This window comes from Schistosoma haematobium, chromosome ZW (assembly GCF_000699445.3).
Source record: "Schistosoma haematobium chromosome ZW, whole genome shotgun sequence".
In the NCBI taxonomy this organism is placed as follows: domain Eukaryota; kingdom Metazoa; phylum Platyhelminthes; class Trematoda; order Strigeidida; family Schistosomatidae; genus Schistosoma; species Schistosoma haematobium.
This window is the reverse complement of record NC_067195.1, coordinates 83,603,290-83,626,993: the sequence shown is the minus strand read 5'-3', so window position 1 is coordinate 83,626,993 and position 23,704 is coordinate 83,603,290. Positions and strand designations below refer to the sequence as shown.

Below are 23,704 nucleotides of genomic sequence, written 5' to 3'. Positions count from 1 at the left end.
TTATTTTCATTCATAAATGTTTGCTATCAGCCTTACTTCAATCGAATTTCTATTCACATATTTAATATATAGGTTTTTCAGTAAACATCTTGCATTCTTCTTGTGGACCATCTTGACAATACTTCATAGATTTCTTGATCATGAGATTCACAATGAATTGTAAATATTTCATTAATAAATAACATAAAGATTATGGAGTTGGAGAACATATTTCTAAATTGAAACAAGTTTCTAATAGGGAATTTTATGCATTTTTAGAAAATGATGGTCCAGAAGATGAAATTAGCCTCCATAAATTCATATCGTGTGATATGACTATATATAATAAAAACATTTTACTAATATTATGTCTAGCTTCCATTGACTCATGATCTCAACTGTTTTCAAATTACTACAACAATCTTCACAAAACCCCTTCTGATACTAATATATGTCTATTAAATTTTTTGTTACAAAGCATAGTAGGGGAAAAGTCTTTTTTTCCATTTTTATTCATAGAAATATATTTGTTTAATTGTAAAACGAAAATTATAAGTAGTAATGTTTGGCTAAAAGCCAGAAATTTTAAACAATGAACACGCACCCTTGTGTACACGTATATGTATATATACACAGATATAGATATTTGTTATTTCGTTTCCATTTTAATTATTTACTATGTTATTCATACATTATAATGGCAATGACATTCTTATTATTCTGACTAAAACAATAACAAATATGAATGGATAAAATGAAGTATCAAACATCCCTAATGAAAAATATGGAATTATTTCATCTTTTATATGTACTACTTAAGAAGTAGTATGATTCTTAACTAAACAAAATATATCATTTCATCATCTGATGAGTATAAATCCGAATGGTGTTTTGTTGATTTTTCATTTTAAATATCTTATCTAATGTTGTTTTTTTTGTATCATATAAGAAAAGATAAACTGGAAGTATTGTTGTAAATTTGAATGCATATTAATCATTACTTAATATTGGAGATAATCGAGGTGGAATTTATTTTTATCAAGTCTCGAAGTGAATACCAACGCTGGGATGCAGATTCATCTAACAGATAAGACGAAATACGTATCGTAGATTCCACTGTTAGCTACCATTAATTTCCGCTTGTGAGTTACAAGTTGTTTCACGGTAATTGAGACATTTTCCGGTAATTCTGTAGTTGTAACTAATAGGAAATTTTCAGTTTAGTACTTCTTGCCAATCTCTTTCATCTATTGTTTTTTTATTTTTCAACAAAATAGATCAGTCTAGAATCACTTAATCTAGTGACTATCTATCAGCACTTTAGACAAGATATAATAGTAGTAATACTTAGTGGGTATTTGAAATACAAATATACAACCAACATATTTTTGTTATTGCTGTTGTTGATATATCATATATTCTAATATTATGCAATCATATCTTTTTGACAAATCACAATAGTTACCATATCACTCTCCAAATGAATTGACTTTTAACTAACTTAAATATAATGAAAATTGAATACTTTACTTAATGATACAATCAATACTATCAAATTGATGTCCAATAGAAATTTATTTATCTGATCAATGACTGTGTTCATTTTATCTAAACATTATATACATGTTATATGAATTGCGATTATACACACACAAGCCTGTACCTATTTATGTATCTATGGATGTATGAATTTGTTTCAGCTATTATGATTATTACCATTGTTACTATTACTATTACCATTACTATTATTATTATTAGTCTATCGGAAATAAAACGAGTCTATCTGAAATAATCTAATCAATATTTACAATGTTTATTTAACTCGTATGTAACAAATTTATTTCTCATTTAAAATAAGCCATTATTTTATGGAGGAAAACAACGGTGGTTACTCATACAGTATTCATATGTTTGTTGTTTTACATGTGTGTATCTTGATTATTACGTTGAATTGTAAGCTTAGACCAATTAAATGTTTGTACAGATAAGTATTGGCAAATATTAGAGAAAAAAAACATTAAAAAGTGATATAAAATTATAAATATAACAAAAACGACAAGTGTTACTACTACTGATAATCATATTAGTAATATTGAGTGTTGGATAATACTATATATATCAACTGATTACATTGATTTACTAAATGAGTATATATTGTGTAACTTATAAGTACTGTTTACCTGTTTCATAGTCATCTTTATTTTGTATTATTCATAGTGTTATGATTTGTCAAATCATATTTAGTTATCTTAATCGTTCACTAATAACTTTATACACACTGATGAGATCTAATGATATTGATTCAATCCGTTGTGAATTGTTAGTTTACAGTTCTGGTTCTAGTTGTTTTTGTCTGTTTTACCCTAAACTATTCACTTTGAATATAAATTCGCCTATAATTACTTGTGTGCGTTACAGATTGATCTCAATTCGTGTTTTATTGTAAAAATCCTGTCAACTAATCTATATTATTTAGCTTATCAGTGACTTACTTAAAAGTATTCCTGAAATTTTGATGAGTAGTTTTGAATTGTAGAGTTCAGACTTATCAGAAGTGAAATATCTTTCACTGGTGGGATTGAATAGGTCATTTCTTTGTCATAAATCGATTGCAGTTGAAATTTACTATTGGATCTCGGCCCAATGGTTAGAATGGTCAAATGTTTGTCGATTTACCTGGAGGTTTTAGGTTCAGTACCTGTAGAGTCGTCAATGCGCACTCCTGAGGAGTCCCGTACTAGAACGAAAACAACTGTCTAGTGCTTCCCGGTCTTCTATGGTATTCCAAATTGCGTCACTGCAATCCAAGGAGTACTGTACAAATCTCAAGTCTTGTTTTGGGACTACTCAATGGTAGTAAACATTCATGATCTCGACAGTAGCATTGTTTTTTAAGTAGTCTTTGCGAATTATTTGCTTAGTTTATTAGTCCATTTGAAATATCGAGTCATTTTATTAGTTTTGAGATTATTACGTATAACTTTACTTCATTTCTACAACACTGAGTATGTTTAACATTAATAGTAAATATTACTTAACACCACAATTAGGGTGATGTTATAAGACTGTTTTTAAAGTAGGTTAACCTTTTAATTGTAGTTCCAGGTGAAACGCATGTTCATTAAAAGAAATAAAAGGAATGTTAAGAAATTTTTAAGTATCATAATCGGAGACGTAATTATAGAGCTATTGGGACTGCAGGCTGATCTCCCTCAAAATTGATATTTTAACACTCATCGTTTATTGAGTTGTAACAAATATCCCAGTGTCTAGCTATCAATGTCGATTCTATTCTAAAGATCATGCAAGACTTTGTGTTTAATCACTAGATTGGATTATTAAAAACAATTTCTAACTGATTATAATCACTTACTATTGTGCACATACACACATTCTTAGGAAATAAAGAATGCCAAGTCTTCAGTGTGTACGTGTATAGCTTTTTGCTTTTTTTCTAAAAAGGAACACATTTACGCATGATTAATTGAATTCTAAGAAATAACATTTTTTTGCTTTAACGGGATGTTAGTTGTTATTTTGTAGAGCTACGCTAACTTTATTTGATTGTGCATGTGTGTGTGTATGTATATGCATATGTGTATACTTGTGTATGATGTAAACTGTTCAAGAATTTGGACACATCAAAGATTTTGAGGCTGTCAGTTCTATGAAACATAGTGAACGAATATAAATATACTATAGTTTATTACATTGTATATAACTAGTGCAATGCATTTCAATTCGTCCGTATACGACTGTAAGAATAACCTAGTTTGCCCTTAGGAAGTTTATAGTGTTTAAAATTTCCTAAAGTATTGTACGGAATAAAAACTTGGTGGGGAAAACCACTTTATTGTTGAATATAAAATTACATAGTTGGTTAGCAAAATATGAAAATCATACATCAAACACATCATTTGCACATTTTTTGCGCTGCCCTTTATATATTTCATTATTCCTGTAATTCTGTTGTTATCTCGATTACTCTCCGATTTCCTTCCTGTTCTCTATATTTCAATCTTCTGCTGCCAGGCCTTCCACTTTTGATTGGTGCTATATACTACTTATATCTGTCAACATAAGTAACATATACCATATTATGTTTGTAAGAAATGATTTGTTACTAAATATTTCTCTCGTTCATTAAATTTGTTTGCTGTCATATGTGTATGAAATAAACATGTTTTCGGCAGAGGATTTCATCTAAAAATGATGTTAGTAATAGAATTGCTAGGCTGTGACTAGTTATGGTAGACATATTCAATAATGATTTATCCAAGTTCTAATGGTGCGTCGTGACTGTTGGGAGTCTTCGAGAATTTCTCAGAATCTGGGAAAATGTTGAAAATACATCACCCAATAAGTGCTAAGGGAGAACTTCCAAGAGATTTCTAGAGATACAATAGAATGTGCGTTACACTCTGATGGGATAATTGCACATTTTGTTATTAAATTTAATGAGTTTCCAGAATCTTGCAACACATAAAGACCATCCATATCCAAATAAATCTCCTTTCCTGTACATAATTTAACCCTGTAGTAAAACTTCTGTTCACACTTCCAGCCTTCTTTCTAGGGGAGTATAAGAAAACTCGAGTACCAAACTTATCAGTGCCATTTAGAATCAACTAGAGATTATATGTTAAGCAATTATTGACCAATGATGACACCAAATGGAAGATCGTGTTTCACCAGTAAATTGACTAAATTCTAGTGAGAAGCCGTGACCAGTGGAGTCCAACCAGGTCTGTTGCGAGGCAATTACACACTGAGAACAATGGTGGGTGGTAGCGCAATATCATGGATTGAGTGAAGTTAACCATTAACACCGTTTGATATAAGCTCAGTGGTCTAGAGGTTAAGCGTTCATACGCGAGACCGTAGGTCCTGGGTTCGAGTCTCATATGCGAGATCGTGGATGCACACTTCTCACGAGTCCCATACTAGGACAAAACGGCCGTCCAGGTTCTCACTAATGGTCTAACATTGATCCATTCACAATATCAATCTAAATTGACTGCAGTTGAAAAAACAACACAGAAACTATTGATATTTCGGCAAGGTGACTACTGTCTACTTGTCAAAAAACTTTGAATTTATCGTAGTTTCAATTCTTTTGCAAAGTTTATTGAATGTACATCAATTTCTTAGTGCTAGATCAGAATGAAAAAAAACACAACAGTTATCTGATAGTTTTCTATCTTTAGAATACTTTCATTAAATATCATTTTGTAATGGGAATTATTATCATTACTTAAATAGATTATTTATTAAAATAAATTTTAATGAAAATGAATAATACTTGTAATCATTATTATAGTATAGAACATTTATTGATGATTTAAAATAAAGATTGTAATTTTTCAAACATGATGAATTATTAAGCAAAGATAGATAGTGGCTAGCAGTGGAATCCAGGATGCGCGTTTCGTCCTATTCGAGACTCGTCAGCTGAATGTACCTGCACCTCAGAGTCTCTCTGGGACTCGAATGCAGTGCCATTCGCTTCAAACGCCATCGCGTTATCCACTTCACTACTGAGTCCTGTTAGTTACTTGCTTGTGCAATGGGGTGAAGTTGAAATTCACTTGGTATTGTTTAGATAAACTATGGGAATGATTATTTAATTAGTTAAATAGTATTAGACAATTATTTCTTTGAATTACAATACTTTTCTTCTTCTTCGTAATTAATGCACGTATTTGTAACTAGATGGTTTTTAAGTTTAACAATAATTGCTGTTTCAGGTTAATATTTTCATTGTTTAATTTTTAATAATAAGAAAAGTAGGCTGATTATGTGTTGCTACACAGTAAGTATCTATGTGAAAATTATTGATTGTCCTTTTTTTCTTTCTATGAAAGCGTTCATCATTGATAACAGCTGATATCATTTATTTCCGTTAAGAGTTATAACCACATCATATTATGGTAGAATGTTAAATAACCAATAGAAATCGATACAAAAATAACTTAGATAATATTTCTTGTATCATAACATGTGTTTTACCAATTATTTTGTCGGATTGTTTTTGACACAAGCGAATAATTTTGTGAGGATAGCCCACGGGTGAACTCAAGGAAGCTCTAAGGAGCTCAGAAAGAGCCGAAGATATTCCATCTAATCATCTTTTGGAAGAATATTCTAGAATCCCTACGTGCAGCTTCCCTATTGAACAAATGCTAAAAACTCCCTGTATGCAGATTGGATGACTATAATTATGATTTCGTTCTTACTAAAAAATATATAAATACCTGGGAGTTTTGTACCATATTTGACACTGTTTGGAATAGTATTCCTTCCATTTGTCTTCCGTCTTCTCATTTACGACTTGGAAGGTCCTAGAGCTCTAGTGCTCAAGTTGTACGCGGTATATTAAGCATCCAAGCTATAGATATAACAAATTTTGACATAATCTAATTATTTAGACAATGTATTCTGTTAAGCTTCACATGTTATATAAAATAGTTTGTGGAAATTGTAGAGTATTACAGTTTACATTATGAACTGACTTTTGTTAGGCAGATATTGACCGCATTAGAGATCAAATTAGCTTATCATTAAGTTGACATCTAATGGTTCACATTTCTAACTTCAATGAATTTATGATATTATATAACCATTATTCAGCACCATTCGTGGGTAATGGCTTCACAACTGACATAGTTGGAATGGCACACAAGGATGAAACGACTGTTTAAAGCCTTTTAGTTTTCATTATTTGTATGACGCAAGCCAGTTTGTACTGATGTAAACTACAGAAAACATGTTAAGCTATTAAGCTATTTTGAGATAAAAAAAGAGACTTATGTTTATTATTATTTATATTCTAATTGATTCGGAAACATTCAAAATATCTAAAACCTCAGGTGATTCTTCAAAGTTTCCCAAATTGTAAAAGAACTTATTCAACAAAGGAATCCTTTTTTCAATGAGCTTATTCTCAACACTGTACAATTATATATATATATATATATATATATATATATATATATATATATGCTGAGGAGTTCCATACTAGGAAAAACGGCTATTCAGTGCTTCCAGCTTTTCAATAGTGATCTGACATGGATCGGTTCATGATCTCAATAAGAATTTTACTAGTCATTTTAAGTTTGATTACGTAATTTTTAAATTAACAAACGTTTAGTGATGGGAGGAATTTTCCAAATTATGCAAATGTCATATCAAGAAATATTGTTGAATATTTGCCAAAAGTTCAGATAATAGGTACTGGACATGTTAGAAAGTTTATGAAATGGAATAAAACTTATTTCAACGAAAGTGTAACAAAAAAACCTTCATTTCTGTATCACTTTTGAACACTTTAACAATATATCATTTAGTGAGGTATGGTGCTGATATATGAAAACAAAATATAGATAACTTGACACTAATTAACAATCTGTTACCCTCTTCATATTTATGGTACTAATTGGTCGAGGGCTAAAACACCTAGATTTCGACCAATTGGTCTTAGGTTCATTGTCTACTCCAATTACTTTGGTGTGAGTAGATAAGTGGTGTTGTTATCTCTTAAAAAATAGTATGGTAGAAACCACAGTACATAAACGTGTCTTTGGTAAATGAATTACGTAATATATATTCACGATCATAAGCGATACCCCAACACTTCTCATACTCTTAATAATTAATTCATATGCCAATATACACTCACTACTCGATACGTTTGATCAATTTTGTAATCAGTATCCTCCTGCTTAACGAAAACTGACGGTTTTTTTAAAATGATATTTTCTTTCCAGATCAAGAAGAATTAACTGGATCGACCAATTTTGTACGTGTGTATGCGTTCTTGTGTAAATAAATAAATAAACATATACGTACGTCTGTGTACGTGATTGATTGGCTGTGTGCACACACACATATACATACTTGTTTACTACTCTCTTAATTCTATCATGCTTCATAGTGTTGGTCTTAGTGATCCAACTGGAGCAGCGACAGTGGTTTATCCACATTTTACACCATTCCCACCACCAAATTCATCAACATTAAATTCCAATGAAAATTCTAGTCAGTTTCCAAATAATACAACTAATAACAGTAATGGTAATAATAATGCTAACAATAATGGTATGTACACATCGAGTACAGCCGCAGCAGCAGCGGCAGCGGTTGCTGCGTTAACTGCCGCTGCAGCTGCATCAGCTGGTCTACCGTCGAATATTAAAGATTCCAGATGGTTAACACTTGAAGTATGCCGACAATATCAACGAAATCAATGTTCAAGAGATGAAAATGAATGTAAATTCGCTCATCCACCAACACATGTCGATGTACAAAGTGGACGTGTTATTTGTTGTTATGATTCAATTAAAGTAAGTTGTCTATAATTCCATGGACAATTGATTGATTGTTTAGTTCATTGATTTTATTATTTACTAATATAGTAGTGTATGTATACTTTTAAGCCAATTGGAAATAAGTTGCTAACTTTTCCTTGTTTTTTTTGCTGAAAGTTCGAAAACAATTGCCAACTTAGTATTCACATTTGTGAGAGTTTCATGAATAATATCTGTGTTTTTAGTGCTTAAATTGTTAAAGATAAGTAAGAAAAAACCTTTTCTGTTATCATGAGCCAATTGAAGCTAGACCACGATAGATAACCTGGAAGCACTGGACGACCGTTTCATCCCAGTATGGGACTCCTCAGAAGTGCGCATCCACGATACCACTTTGCGAGATAGGTCCCGCGTTCGAATCCCACAAGTGGAATCGTGGATGCGCACTGCTGAAGAGTCCCACAGTAGGACGAAACGGCTGCCTAGTGCTTCCAGGTTTTTCATGATGACCTAGCTTCAATTGACTTATGATCTCAACTATTAAAATTACTATAATATCTACAAGACTCCTTCTGATATTTTGTTATGATCTGATTGAAAAGATATGATGATGATGATGATGATGATGAAAGTGCTTATTGATTGTAATCCTATTTTCCTACATTTAAATGAATGTATCATCCTAATCATAACGTTATTACTGAACTGAACTGAATAACAGATACTCTGGCATCTTACAAATAATTAAAAAAGATTAGAATTTACAAATTTATGCTGGATAATTAATAGTTTATTGTTTTATAAAATTATTTTACCAGATTTTCAATGAGTGTCACATATAAATACCATAAAACTATAAGGAATCTATTGTGAAGCTATTTAGGACCTTGAAAATAAATTGAACATAAACTCATCTACTGTTGAATGAATAGATCTATCATCACAAATATACTTTGCTTTAAGGAATGAAAAAGAAAAATCTTTTTATAAACAAAGATGGATAGTGGTTAGCAGTGGAATTCAGGATGCGCGTTTCGTCCTATTTAGGACTCGTCGGCTGGATGTACCTGCATCTCAGAGTTGATGTTCACTCCGGGACTCCAACCCAGTACCGTTCGCGTTATCCACTTACCTACTGAGTCCTGATGGTCACCTGCTTGTGTAAATGGGGTGAAGTTTAAATTCACTTGATGTTGTTTTACTTGTATCTTCTCATTATTATTTAGGACTGCTATTGATCAGTCTAATGTTGACATATGTGCATCCTGTGCGGATTGCCTCGATATAGCCTTAAGTCACAAGCTTTTTAGATAGCATGATAGACTAGTTAAAACATTGATCGCTTAAATATCACTCGATGATTCATCCGCCTCCCCATGTATATATGTAATGAAATCCTATTATTAGCCTTTGCTTTGCCTTGCTGCGCCCTTGCGCAGTTTGACTAAACATTTACCTATGTAATCGCTCGTATGTACGTATGCGCCTCTCCGCTTCAAATACGCTCGATATGCTTATAGCTTTGTGATCTGCGCTATCCGCTAATAAACTGTAGTTGCCGCTTCTCTTTGCCTTCTAATTTCAAATATCGTTGAGGTTTATATAATAATGGTTACGAGGGTGATTGGTTAACGAAACAAAGCCACTACAATATTTTTATATATATTGCTAAGCTCCTGAAAGACCTCCAAATCAAACAACATATATATTTGTATGTTTACTTATTTACAAAAATAGTGTGTAATATTACATTCTATACATACATTTTACATGATGTCGATTAGAAAATGCTTATCTAGATTCTTTATAGATCTCTCATTGAAAAATGCTTCGGTTCGGTTACTATATCTAATATCTTATCCTAATTTGTATAAATGGAGATTTGTTTTGGTTAATAAACTCAAATACGTTCTATTCTTTTCATAAATAATGATAGTAATACTTGCTTTATTCAATGACATAACTGTTTGCTTGCAATAAAGAATATTCAGCAAAATAAATATATAAAACTACAATAAAATCATCCTTTCACAGGGATTTAACTCGTGAATATTCAACAAAAGATGTATAGAAAGTGTCCAAACATTGATTCACTACAATGAATATATTCATCTATAGATGTTCACGATCGGTCTTACTCTCATGACACATCTATTTTCATATATTTGATGTATGAATTTTAAGGTACTTGTCTCATTTCTCCAAAGGACAGACAAACAAGACCCAGGAACTATACGAAGCATCATGTTAATGGTACCTTTTGAATATTTCAATAATTATATTCATGATACGATCGTGAATATTTCATAAAGTCATGTAATTCAATATGATTGCCAGACACCAAAATTTCAGAGGAATAAATCTATGTATTGGAAATGCGATGGCCTAGAAGTTTTAGTAGGCTACTGTATTTAAATAAATATAATTGCAGGGTCATGTTGCCAATGTCATTAGTTAATTTGATTATTTGTATAAAAGATGTAAATGGACTTTTTTTGGAAAATGACCCGAATTTAGCACAGTATTTATTATTATTATTATTATTATGAAGTTGAAACTATTCAAAGGACATTCTAAACGATCCACATTTTCATTTGGTTCTTCAGAAGTAGTTGATTTTATTCTCAAAAGATCCCTGTTTCAACAAAAATATAATATATATCGATGATAACTAATTCCGATTTGCTAGTAGAAACGGGAATATTTCAGTTGTTAATACTAGAAACTAGAATCGATCAATATCTATTGACGTGTGTATATTCTCAGTGGAATACCTCATTATTGACTTTAAGTCATAAGTTTTGTGTAAATTTGAGTAATTGCTAACAATAAACCCTGAGACGATTGTTTTTGTTGATCTGCAATCAATAAGCTCGAGCGAAAGGTTCTAGGTTTAACTTTTAGTGTAAACATCAACATTGTAATGAGAGAACATTCAGCTGAGATGTTCGGAGTATGAAGAAATACAAATTCTGGATTTCACTGCTATCTGTCATTCAGTTTTACTTAAAAACTGATGATAATCATCATGTTGAAATTTTTCATCATCCGGTTATGTTTATGTGTATGTTGCAATTTCCATTCTCCTTCTACACATCTACTTTTAATTCAATCTCTCTCTTTCTTTGTTTTAACATGGTTTTGGTTTTTTTATTCTTCTCTATTCCCTCGTTATACATGAATGAATGTATGTATACTGGTTGGGTATGTGCAAATGGCTGTTCCTCGGAACAAACAAACAAACATTTAACCAACTAATTTCATGTCAAATTTTGTTTTTAAAAGATCAAAAATGGAACTGGAATTTTTAACGACGGCACATATAGATATATGTATAAAAGAAAATCTGGTTTGATAAATGATGGTAGATTTTCTCTCATGTTTCTTTCTTTCTTCTTCTTCTTATATTTATTCGTTTGTAACTTCCTTTTGTCATTAGTAGTTGCTTACTTACTTACTTACTTACTAACTGACTGACTTACTTTCTTACCTACTTATCTTCCGTTTGCGTATTTCTTTCGATTTATAGTATAATAGTATAAAGAGTTTTTCTTTTATTAATTTGATTATTTTATTAATAAGAGAAAATTAAATAAACCCTAGAATTTGTATCCGTCTACGTTCAATTCTAAAATAAAAAAGGGATTTAGTTTTTACATATCTGTGACATTACCCCACAAAACTGTTCACTTTATTCTTTTATAGGTAAAATAATTCCAATTTTCCATTGATGACTAAGCAAATTTAATCTACTGATAAAAGTTTTGTAATTTCATAATATGGAAATTAACTGGTCACATTTTTTATTCCTTAGTGAGGATCAAGTTGTATCTAAATGATTATATTATGAATAGTGGTTTAAATAATTCGATATATTGTGATGTGTGCTACTTATATCGACATAAGTAGTATATGATGTTAGTCAGGAACAGAATGTCTGGCAGCAGAGACACAAGAGGATCGAACAGTAAAGAATGGGAACAGGATGCAATTTGTATGAAAATGTAAGAACAATGAAGTCTGAGTCATTAAGAGACAAATGTGGACATTTTGCAAATTACATATTTACTATTTGATTGTTAGATTTTATTAACAAGTCCTGTAATTTTGCGTCAAATACATTCGATTGTCCTCACTGGTGTTCTTGTTCACCACAATATGATGTTACATTTTGTACAAGATTAAGAAAGTAATTGTTCAACAGCACAATTAGTTTATTAATCATTCATTGAATTGTGTTGCCAGATGACACAGATTCATGTCACAGTAAAGAGAGTGTCATTGTCTGTAAGCTTTATTGTTACACTTTGTTTGCTACTGTTTTTATAACTAGAATAAAATATAATTAGAAGATGGAGTTGATCTGAAAATGTGATGTATTTGCGTGATACATTATAAAAATGCCCTGACATGTATATGTGTAACCAGATTGTTCGAAATATATAGCGCAAATACATCACATTTTTCAGATCAACTTCGTCTTCTAATTGCTCTATCGAAATTTATAAAAGGGACTAATTGCTTTAAAATAAAATTCTAGAATTTCTTAATGGATTATCTCTAACCGCTTAACGTAATATTGTATCCAATGGTTGACAATAATCATACTAGATTGAGGTAAGCTTTAATCCGTAAATGGTATTAATTAGCTAATCAATATCAATGATAAATAACTATTTTGAAATAATGTCATTAGCGGACATTTGAAGATTATAAAACTTTTAAACGTATTGGATTTTAGGCCAATGGAACGAACGGGTAACAACACTATGCAAGATGATAGTAATATAGTCTACGGGTTAAATATTTTTTATACCCAAATAATAGAACAATAGAACTCCTTTTGTATTTGTAAAATCATTTCGGCAAATAATACTGTAAAATTGCTTGTTATATTAGACAAATGAATATAATCTAATGGTTGAATTCATGAGTCAATTGAAGCTAGACTATCATGAAAAACCTGGAAGCACTGAACAGCCGTTTCGCCCTAGTATGAGACTCCTGAGCATCGCGCATCTGCAATCTCACTCGCGGGATTTGAACGCAGGACCTATCAGTCTCACGAGCGAACGCCTAACCTCTAGATCACTGAGCTGGCATCCAACGATGTTACTGTCTAGCTTCAACCAATCCAATTCAACCATTGAATTACTAAAATTTCCACAAAACCCCCTTCTGAAAATAAATAAAACATGATATTGTTACTACACTACATTGTTCAGATTCTGTCTTTTTATTTGTATTACATGAAGCATTAAGTGTTTTCACACCTCCTAATACATTCATTAAAACAAGGCCTATTATTTACAAACAGGTTCTAATAACACGTTTTAGGTAACTTGAATCAAGTATGATTGGTAAAAAACTTGAATGTCAAGGTCATCTCTATGATTATTGTGAAAAATTGTGAAAATAGTAATCAATAACGTTCAATTGTAAATATAGGAATTGATAAAATTATTAGTGAGGAAATTAAAGCTAAGCAACTACCAACGATCATTCGCTACAGTCAATCAGTTAGTGAACTATAAACAACTGAAGTTATAGTACTTCTTAACGGGATAGCAAAAGCGAAATGTATCAAAAATAGTTGTAAATCAAACGCATTGAAATAATCATAGTATCAGTAGTAGAATACTGAATATATAATTATTTGGTCTCGAAAAGAACAGATGAAAAATTCAATACATTGATAAAATTAAAAAGAAAGACCGAACAACTATTTTGTTGTAGTTTGAGTCTCTATAAATTAAGACATTCGTGACCCGATTAGGAATTTAACGGTTTACATGTAATGTTTCTAACAGGCGACAAATCAATCTCATCAACAGGAAGGGGGTATGGGACATTGCTGAATAATTTCAAACTAGGATGTAACAACAATCCGCCCACAGTTTCTAATTGTTCCCTCCTTAGCTAAAAATAATGTCATTCATTCTTTAATGTCGACTAATCTTAAATTCCAAATTATACTTGTTTATAACAGAAGAAAAAAAAACGAAACAGATTACTTTAGATGATTTTTCATTCTTTCTGTCAGAGCCATTCTTGTTTATTTCAATGATTGATTTGAAGCAAACAATGTAATCTTTCAACATACAATAAATGATGAACAATAAATAAATCGAATTCCAGGCTGAAAAAAATTAGAAAGAATTCATCTAGGTAGATTTGTTTTTCTTTGTTTGTTGTTGTTTAATCAAGGGAAAACATCAAAAAGGGCTGTTTGTATATTGATGATACATTGTGTACGCCTGTATGTTTATGTGTAGATAAGTGTAATCAAAAATAAATTTGTACCAGTAGTAATAAGTAAACATTATTGTGTTTATCTTAGATTAATATAGTACTGATAAGAGAAAAAATCACTTAGAGTATACTGAACTGAAGCGATACTGATTTATAGTACAAAGATAAAATAAAGATTAGATAGTAAATATCCTTATTGTGGTAAAGTCAAGATAACATGATGGTAAATCGATTGGAAAGATAGGATTGTATTGAATGTTTTAGAATTAGTTTACAATATAATAAAGTCAAGTCACACTTTTTAAAAAAATTGCTCCGCTACAACATGACACCATTTGAACTGATACACTATTATTATTATAAAGGTATGAGTCTCTGTGCTCCGTCCTTTAACTAGTCAACTTAAACAGACATTGATTTTATATAGCTTTCAATAACTTGGTCTAATCTAAAGAGATTACATTTTTATCATTTTGGAATAGTTGACTAATAAGTTACTTGTATGATTTATATATGGCCAAATAAGTGTTTGCTAACAGAATCGATTTCTGAATACGATTGCCTATCTGATTATAATAGGGAATTCAAACTATTATTTATTCATACCACATATCCAATCATAACAATATGTTATACAGTTCTTCCCATTTTTCTCTTTCGTCTTAGTTTCTATATATGTGTGCACCGGATCGTATACATTGTAAGAACAGTAAGGTTAAAAAAACCTATAATGTAAGTGGATGGTAATAGTCGAACTGTAAAAGTAGATATTGTAAATCGATAAATTCTAAGTCATTATTCTCAATTTATACAATACACTTGTTTTCAAACGGTAATCTCATAAACCCCGAATATGTCATCAATATTGTAAATATTCTGAGAAACATTGATGTAAGCATCAAAAGAACTTATAAAATACCTTTTACTTTTCAATAATTCTTCTATTGATTTTCATGATTTCTTTTTATTTTCTTCAGAAATATAGTAACATCAATGATAATATTCAATAAAGATAGAATAAAGTAAACTTCCATTCACATTGATTGAGATCATGAATCGATCAATGTTAGACCACCATTGAGAATCTGGAAGCATTAAACGGCCGTTTCGTCCTAGTATGGGACTCTTCAGCAGTACGCATCCACGAAACGACTGTCCAGTGCTTCCAGATTTTCACTGGTGGCCTAACATCGATCGATTTCTCATCTCAATCAATATATACATATATATGTATATGTATCAATGACAATTAATGAAATATACGTGTTATTGAAAAAAACCACTGAAAATACTCTTTTTAATAAACACAAATATAAAGAAAGAAAACAGAGAAGAAATGAAATGAATGAAATAGAAGACAGAAGTTATTTATTTATAATCAAAAAGAAGGAGAACTTTATCATCTGTGTAGTATTTTATAAATCAATACTGTTATTCGTATTTAATGGTATCAAATTAATATATTTTATTATTGAAGTAATGAAAATGGCGAAAATAGACAAGAATAGGAAGAAGTGAAGATGGAGACAAGAAAATAATAGATACACTCTTGTAAACATTGTATTCGTTTATATGTACATATGATTTAATCATGATTGTGTATGTATTTTACCTCAATCTCTATATTAAATTATACTTTTCTCTGTTCATTACCATATCAATACATATCAACTTGACAGATATGCAAGGAAGTGAGAGGGGAGAGGAGACAATGAAAAGGAAACAGACTTTGTTGCTCTTGCCTATCTGTACAGATTTTGTCATATTATTAGGTTACTATTTCGAATGACTGCTGTGGTCGGTACATATATATATTCTGACATTCCTCTTTTTTTTCTTCTCCTATCTCTCTTTTCTTTTTTTCTGAATATGATTGTTTTCTTGTAATATTTCGAATGGTAAATAGTTATTTATAAGCAAAATGACATACACAACTATCCAATATTGAGATTATTTAGTATTTGTGAACTAAATTATTTTTGGTATCAGTGTGAGCTATTAAACAGTAGTATTAGCACTAGTATTCATAATAATAATAATAATAATAATAATAATAATAATAATTGTGATATTAGTATTAGTATTAGTAGTGGGTAGTATGTGTAGCTGTTTATGTTTGATCACAGTGTAGACGTCGATTATTGACTTAAACCAGTATATATTGATAGATAAGACTCGATATTTATTTGTTATTGACAAACAATCGATTTTAGAATTGTGTTTAGTTGTGAAATTTTGGATGAGTATGATATTCATTATTATTATTATTATCATTATTCAAATTTGTTTTTCCGTTGATGCCGGTAAACGCTGTTGAAATATCGACTTTATTATGGGACTTAGTCACAAGTTATGTAAATAATACTCTTACCTCTCGTGGAGGATTATAAGCCGCCAACCAGCATTTCCCACCCAACTCTGTCATGGGCAATCTTTCTTTTCAGTTACTATTTATTCACTGGGATACCTAATGACTCAATGGATAATTATACTTCGAGTTGAAGTTGTACACTTGTTAAGGGATTTAAATCAAAAGGGTTTCCAAATATTTTCTTTTCTTTCCAATGATTTCCAAAATGATACTACTCCATTAAGAGAATCACTTTCAAAATAATCATTTTAAGATCATAGATGAATTTTTATTCATACAGTGATACAATTTTCATTCAATATCCGATCTTTAATAAACAAACAACTTTCAAATGGTCTTTGAAGTTGTTTTCTTCTGCTTCGTACTTTAATTGAATGAAAACTTTTATTATTTTCTTGTTGTAGGGTAAATGTCAACGTCGAGATCCACCTTGTAAGTATTTGCATCCACCACAACATTTACGTGAACAATTAATACAAAATGGTCGAAATAATATGATTATGAGAAATGTACAGTTTCAATTGTTACAACAACAATTATTAGCCCAAACTGGTGTTGGTCCATTGGCAGCGGCAGCAGCGGCTGCCGCTGCAGCAAATCCAACTCAAGGAACATTAGCAAATAATTCAAATTCTGTAAGTAATAAAATCAGTATTAATTTTGTCTATCTATATGATAAATACTTGAGTAATATCCAAAAGTTACTTAAATGTTTGATAACTAAAATCACTGATTTTTTTCCAGAAAAATATTCTAACATGTGAATTAGCTACTTATTAGTAGTCAAACTATCTATGGAAAGTATTTTGAAGTTAAGGTTCTTTTAATGTATTGAAATAATGGAGTTTCTGCTGTTATAGATTTTACCACAGGAATCAGTTAAAAGGCATACTTTCTATATTAGAGTCCTGAAGCTACATATATTGTTTTTTTGTTAGTGTAACTGACAACAGATACTTGGGTCAAATAATCTAAACGTATATTAATAAATTTTAGTATCTATGTTAGATGGTTGAACGTAGCCTATAGGAACCCTGCGTCTACGTATCGTGATTTTCCACATTCATCAGCAAAGTATACTTTCAGTATTTGAAGAACTGGCGAGTACAACCACTTGCTACTGTTTCACAGTCTGAGACATTACTACTACGTTATTTTGCTTGTGACTGAAGCGTTTTATAGGCCTGAAATATTTGCAATTGATTGGTCACTGAGTAACAATCAATGTCATGATTGTCTAGTTCTTTAGCGCTATTCGAATTACAACTTGATCTCAACATAATGCATTGAATGTTAATTGGCTTAGACTAGTGTCCACATTATGATTTAATCGACAGAATTCGATCAACAATTAAGGATTAGATATATATGACATTAATTATTACTCAATGAGTAATCAGTTATTGGATATGCATTGGACAAGTTGTAAATAACATGACATTCTCTCTTTTTTTAACTAATATCCATATTAAAACTTTTATCAAATGTGCTAAATGGCGAATTCATGCCAGTTTATAGTTTCATTTTAAAAGATAGTTTGTATTCATAGTTTTCATTTCTTTTAACTGTTATCTTCTTACACATGGTCATAATGTTTTAATCATTTAGTCAGTCAGATGGATTATTCTTTCATTGTTCTAATAATCACCAGTAATTCAGGTTTTAAGATATGCACATTTTCAGAAGGGTTTTGTGGAGATTTTAGAAATTTTAATAGTTGAAACCATGAGTCAATTGAATCTACACCACCATGGAAAACCTAGAAGCACTGGACGGCCGTTTCGTCTTAGTATGGATGCCGGCTCAGTGAACTAATGGTTAAGCACTCGCGCGCGAGACTGATAGGTCCTAGGTTTGAATCTTGCGGGGGGATTCGTGGATGCACACTGCTGAGGAGTCCTATGCTAGGACGAAACGGCCTTTCACTGCTTTCAGGTTTTCCATGGTGATCTAGCTTCAATCGACTCATGAATTCAACTATTACATATATATATATATATATATATATATATATATTTTTTTCTTAGCATAATTCGGCTATTTATATATCCCCTGAAGAAGTAACTTATACTAAACGACGAAACATCAAGAATCGATTTTTCTACTCATCGAAATTTTACAAATAAATTATTGATTTTATTGTTATCTATTTAATGTTTAATTTATTTCAAATTATTAGTATAAGATTTATTTGAGGATAAAAGTTCAATGGTAGATTTTAAGGATATTGTTATTTTGTATGCTATGTATAATCTACATAGATAGAGTTGAGCATCTGATACACTTACAATTAATAATTTTACTCGAAAGCGGCAATAAAAAATATTTGACCATCTTAAACTGACAGAGTTCTGTGTAAAGATACTGCTATCGAACAAGATAATTACGTAAGACTACAGTGTTTACATAATATGTAAATGTAGCCTTCAATCATACATTTGCATCTTGCGATGTATTCTGTAATCTAAACTGTCTTCTCATCTGATCTTTAAGTGTTTTGCTTTCGCTGTGTTTTGGATTTACTGAATCTATTCTCTCCGTCTGACAACTGTAACAAATTTAAAGCCATGTTCTACTACATACTACTGATAAACAGTCTTGTGACTAATGTTCATCGCGTTTCTGTTCATTTTAACATTGCACTCATAAACTTAAAAATCATTCCCTCAATTATGAATAGTTCGTCTCTCTACTTATTTTTCTTATTAGGTATGCTTGTTTCTCCTTAGAATACCAACAATAATAATAATGATAATAACAACAGTTTTGTAGAATCGAACAACATTTTTTTCTTTCAAAAAAGAATATTAATTCAAACCAAACAATCTATTTCTTTATATTTCAAATGATCTTCATTGTCCATGTTAGTTTACGATCAACTGAAGAGCAAACAATATGGTTATGAAATGATAATAGGTATGATATTGTGTATGATAGAGTAAAAATAATTTATATCAGTAGTAGTAGTAGTAGTAGTAGTAGTAGTAATAATAATAATAATAGTACTAGTAGTAGTATTCATAGTAGTAGTGTTTATCTTTACTTTACCCTACAAAACAATCACTATCAAACTAACATTATCAACATACAACTTGAATAGATTTCTATATTTCATTAGACAATTATAATTAAATGAATTGTAGTGTAGTATTGTAAGAATTTCCCAAATTTTCTTTTCTTTAATATTTTTGTAGATTTCTTCTTTCTTTTTTCTTTCTTTCTTTCTTTGAGTAGAACACAAGTAGATTTCAGTTTGGATACTCATTCCCCCCCCTTTTGTTTGCACGATAATTATTATGAATATTGATTTTGGGTGGCATGTTTTGTTGTTTTTTTCTTTTTTAAAAAAGCAACAAAACAAACAATTTCGAGTTTTTATAAACTTCATATGTTTAGGGTAACAATAATCAATCTAATTATGATTTGTTATCACACAACATAACAATTCTTATTCCTAATTTGTCTCTAAGCTATACTTCAAAAAAAGAAGAATATTCTAAAGAATATTTACTTGGTAGTAGGTGTAGTGAACGAGAACACAACTAGGGACAATCGAATGTATTTGAATACAAAATTATGGAATATCTTAGTAAAATCTGAGAACAATATAGTGAATTCTTCATTTGTAAAATGTCAATCAATCGTTTCAAACTTCATTGTTCCTGCATTTTTATACCAATTGCTTTCTGTTCCCATTCTTTACTTGTCGATCTTCTGCTGGCAGACATTCTAATCTTGATTATTATTATATACTACTCATGTAAATATAAGTAGCACACACCATAGTAGGTGAACCGAAAAAATTAATTTATGTTTGAGTTTATACAATCATGTTGTCGGTTAGATTCAATGTTTATTAGTTAATGAGATTAACAAATGGAATAATTCTTAGTTGAACAGAAAATTTCATTGAAGATACAGTAGAAGTCAATTGCAAAAAATAAAATACATTAAATCGATAAGTGATTTTAAAGATTGATTTATTTCTTATATCATTGTATTTTGGGTATTTAGCATTCCCAACAATATACAACTTTGAACCATATTGTTTATTTCAGGGTTAGTTACAGTATCCCTGATTATATGAGTTGAACTAAGTAATAAAGGGTATGAGCTGGACCATACTTATTAAAATCTGTTAGTACTTTTACTAATAAGCCATTACTTTGTATTTGATTTTTTTTAAAATAGCGTCAACTCTTCATAATTCACTTCTATCAAATACATTCAATGATATCATAACAGCATAGGAATGGTAGACTGAAGTTTTATCGAAATTCAGAAACTGAACTGATATAACGAATGGATTTGAAGTATTACTCCAATCTATTACGTGACATGGAAATAAAACTAGATTGGATGACAGAATTTTTACTACCGCTGGACTGGATATTCAAACGATTCCGCTATACAGAGACTAGATCACATTATACCAAATGTCAGATTCACGACTGAAATAGAGAGCTAGAGCAACCCTAGGCAATATTTTATTTCAATATAATTACAAGCAGCCAGTCTTAGTGAGCCAGGCGTAGAAATCCATAATAGGAAATGAAATTGCACATTTAATAGTCAGTAGGCTAAGTCCCTGTTTGTGTATACTCAGTGACCAATGATGTGACTATAAATATTGATTAACGCTTGACTAAATGGAGTTGGCTTGCCCTCCATCTGCACTTCGCTCCACTCTATTCGCTTCATATACAAAATATATGTATTGAAAAATCCTTCCTCGTTATTTGACTTATTTAACTCCGTTATTGACTAATGCGATTTAAGTCGATGATTATATACGAGGATAGGTGACATATGCATTTCGACAGCAATCATTCAATAACAACCATTCATACGATCTACTTGGTGTCAGATCCCAGGCCACTAAAGTGGAGAGCACGTCGACAAACATCGTCCGATCTTGATGGAGTTTTGTTCTCTGAGCTGGATGGTTTGGTCACGACCAAACCATCCAGCTCAGAGAACAAAACTCCATCAAAATCATCCACCTGAGCTACAAATCTTCTCCACCATCGTCCGATCTAAATGACACCGAAATAAAGGGTCCCACAAAACAACTATATAAAAAAAATCAAACAACACAAATCGGAAGACAATGAAAAACTAATAAATCCTACAATCAAACTTTATTGCTGTTTAGGTCACTAATAAGAGTTAAGAACAACCAGTTAAGTAGGTAGGTAGGTAGACAGTTAACTAAATATAATAAGAAATACTAAGCTAAAGTAACAATCTGTATGCTATATGAATATAAAGTGTCATCAATTAAATACTATTGTAAATTAGTAATATGATATGTGGGCGAGAATGATAAGGATTGGTTGTCTGTTTAGCCAGTCATGTAGATAATCTGAATGGTATCAGATGAGTTATATATTCCCTATCTTTATTATTATTACTACTCACTTATTATTGATTGTTCATTGTTGTTGGAATGTGTCGGGTTTTGGTGTGGAAATATATTTACGTTGTGGTCAAGCTAATCACGTGTTCTTGATCCGAGTTGTGTTGAATTCCTGTAGAATAGACACTGGGAAGGAATCTAGTGTAGATATTCGTCTAAGGTAAATAAACGTCCCATACGTGTAAACGTGGAAACCCGACCGTTATAACATTAGACGTAGTAAAACCGAGCGTTATAACAGAAATTTAACATTTAGTGGAAAAGGACCTAATTATGTAATTGTATTTAGAAAATTTGAATTTCTTTGTTTTCGCGCCAAAAGCGTTCTTTTCACCTCCATGTTGTATTTCCCAATTGGGAGAATCCTAAACGCTATCGGTCTGTTGTGTCTTTTGGTACGCTATTTTGTAACGCTTCCCAAGGATGGTTTTGTGCTGTATATATACGTTTTGATTTGTGTCTGTTGTTATCGCTCGTGCTTGTGGCTTTTTGCGGAATATACTGCTCCGTTCGAACTTCGACTTCTCTCCCTAGTTAGCGGGTCTGAGACGCAATAGAATAGCTAGTTTATTAGTCTTTGGTCGCAAGTCAAGAAATTCATTTCTGTTAGGTATGCAGAGGAATATACCAATAATTATCGTGTCAAGTCTAATGGTGTCCTTGGACGTTAAATGTACACTCCCTATTGGTCGGTATTTATTTCACTTGTTAAATATTGTGTAAATGTTGTTTTCTATTTTTATGGTACGATGTGGTCTGTTTGGTTGGTATATAAACAGAGTATGTTTGAAATATAACGATTCATATCTCAGAGGCTGTGACTTGTGTTCTGGACTCAACTGGCTGGGCTAGACAGGGAAGCGGGACCAATCGAGACTCTAGGTCGTTCGTTAAGTGTTTTACGTGTCACTGAATCGATCGATAAATACGCTGCGCATCTAACCTGTAGTCCATCCGTTACAACAATTTCATTTAATGATGGAATTATAATTTTGTGGATGACCTTTGAATGATGATCTCTGAAATGATCTTGAAAAAATTCAATCATTTACTAAAGTTGAAAGAAGATTATGCATTAAGATTTATTTTGATAAAATGGGGTCAGTAATTACAATTCGAGTTTTTATTACGAATCAACATTGGCCATAATGGCAAAATACTATTTAACCATAGAGATGATTAAATCTTGCCCTAAAAATTTAAAACTTAATATCTTAAATCTACTTGGCTGGTTGATAAAGTTTAATCTTACAGAAATCATTTTTTATCCCGTTCATGATAAGTAGATACTGATAATGAAGAAAAGTGTAATTCTGACGCAAAGATTTTAGGTTTTCTAATAAGATTATTGTTAATATTGTCAAAGAATATCAATTT

At 31.0% G+C, this 23,704-nt stretch overlaps 1 protein-coding gene across 1 annotated transcript in view; it reads left to right on the top strand.

The window, feature by feature from the left end:
* The window catches only part of MBNL3 (Muscleblind-like protein 3), a 113,972-nt gene that overhangs the window by 65,753 nt on the left and 24,515 nt on the right, over nt 1-23,704 (top strand). The window contains exons 3-4 of the mRNA XM_051212501.1: nt 7,746-8,321; nt 17,313-17,543. Of these exons, the coding sequence (XP_051072686.1) occupies nt 7,902-8,321; nt 17,313-17,543 (651 nt within the window). The 5' untranslated portion in view covers nt 7,746-7,901. The remainder of the gene's footprint in view (nt 1-7,745; nt 8,322-17,312; nt 17,544-23,704) is intronic.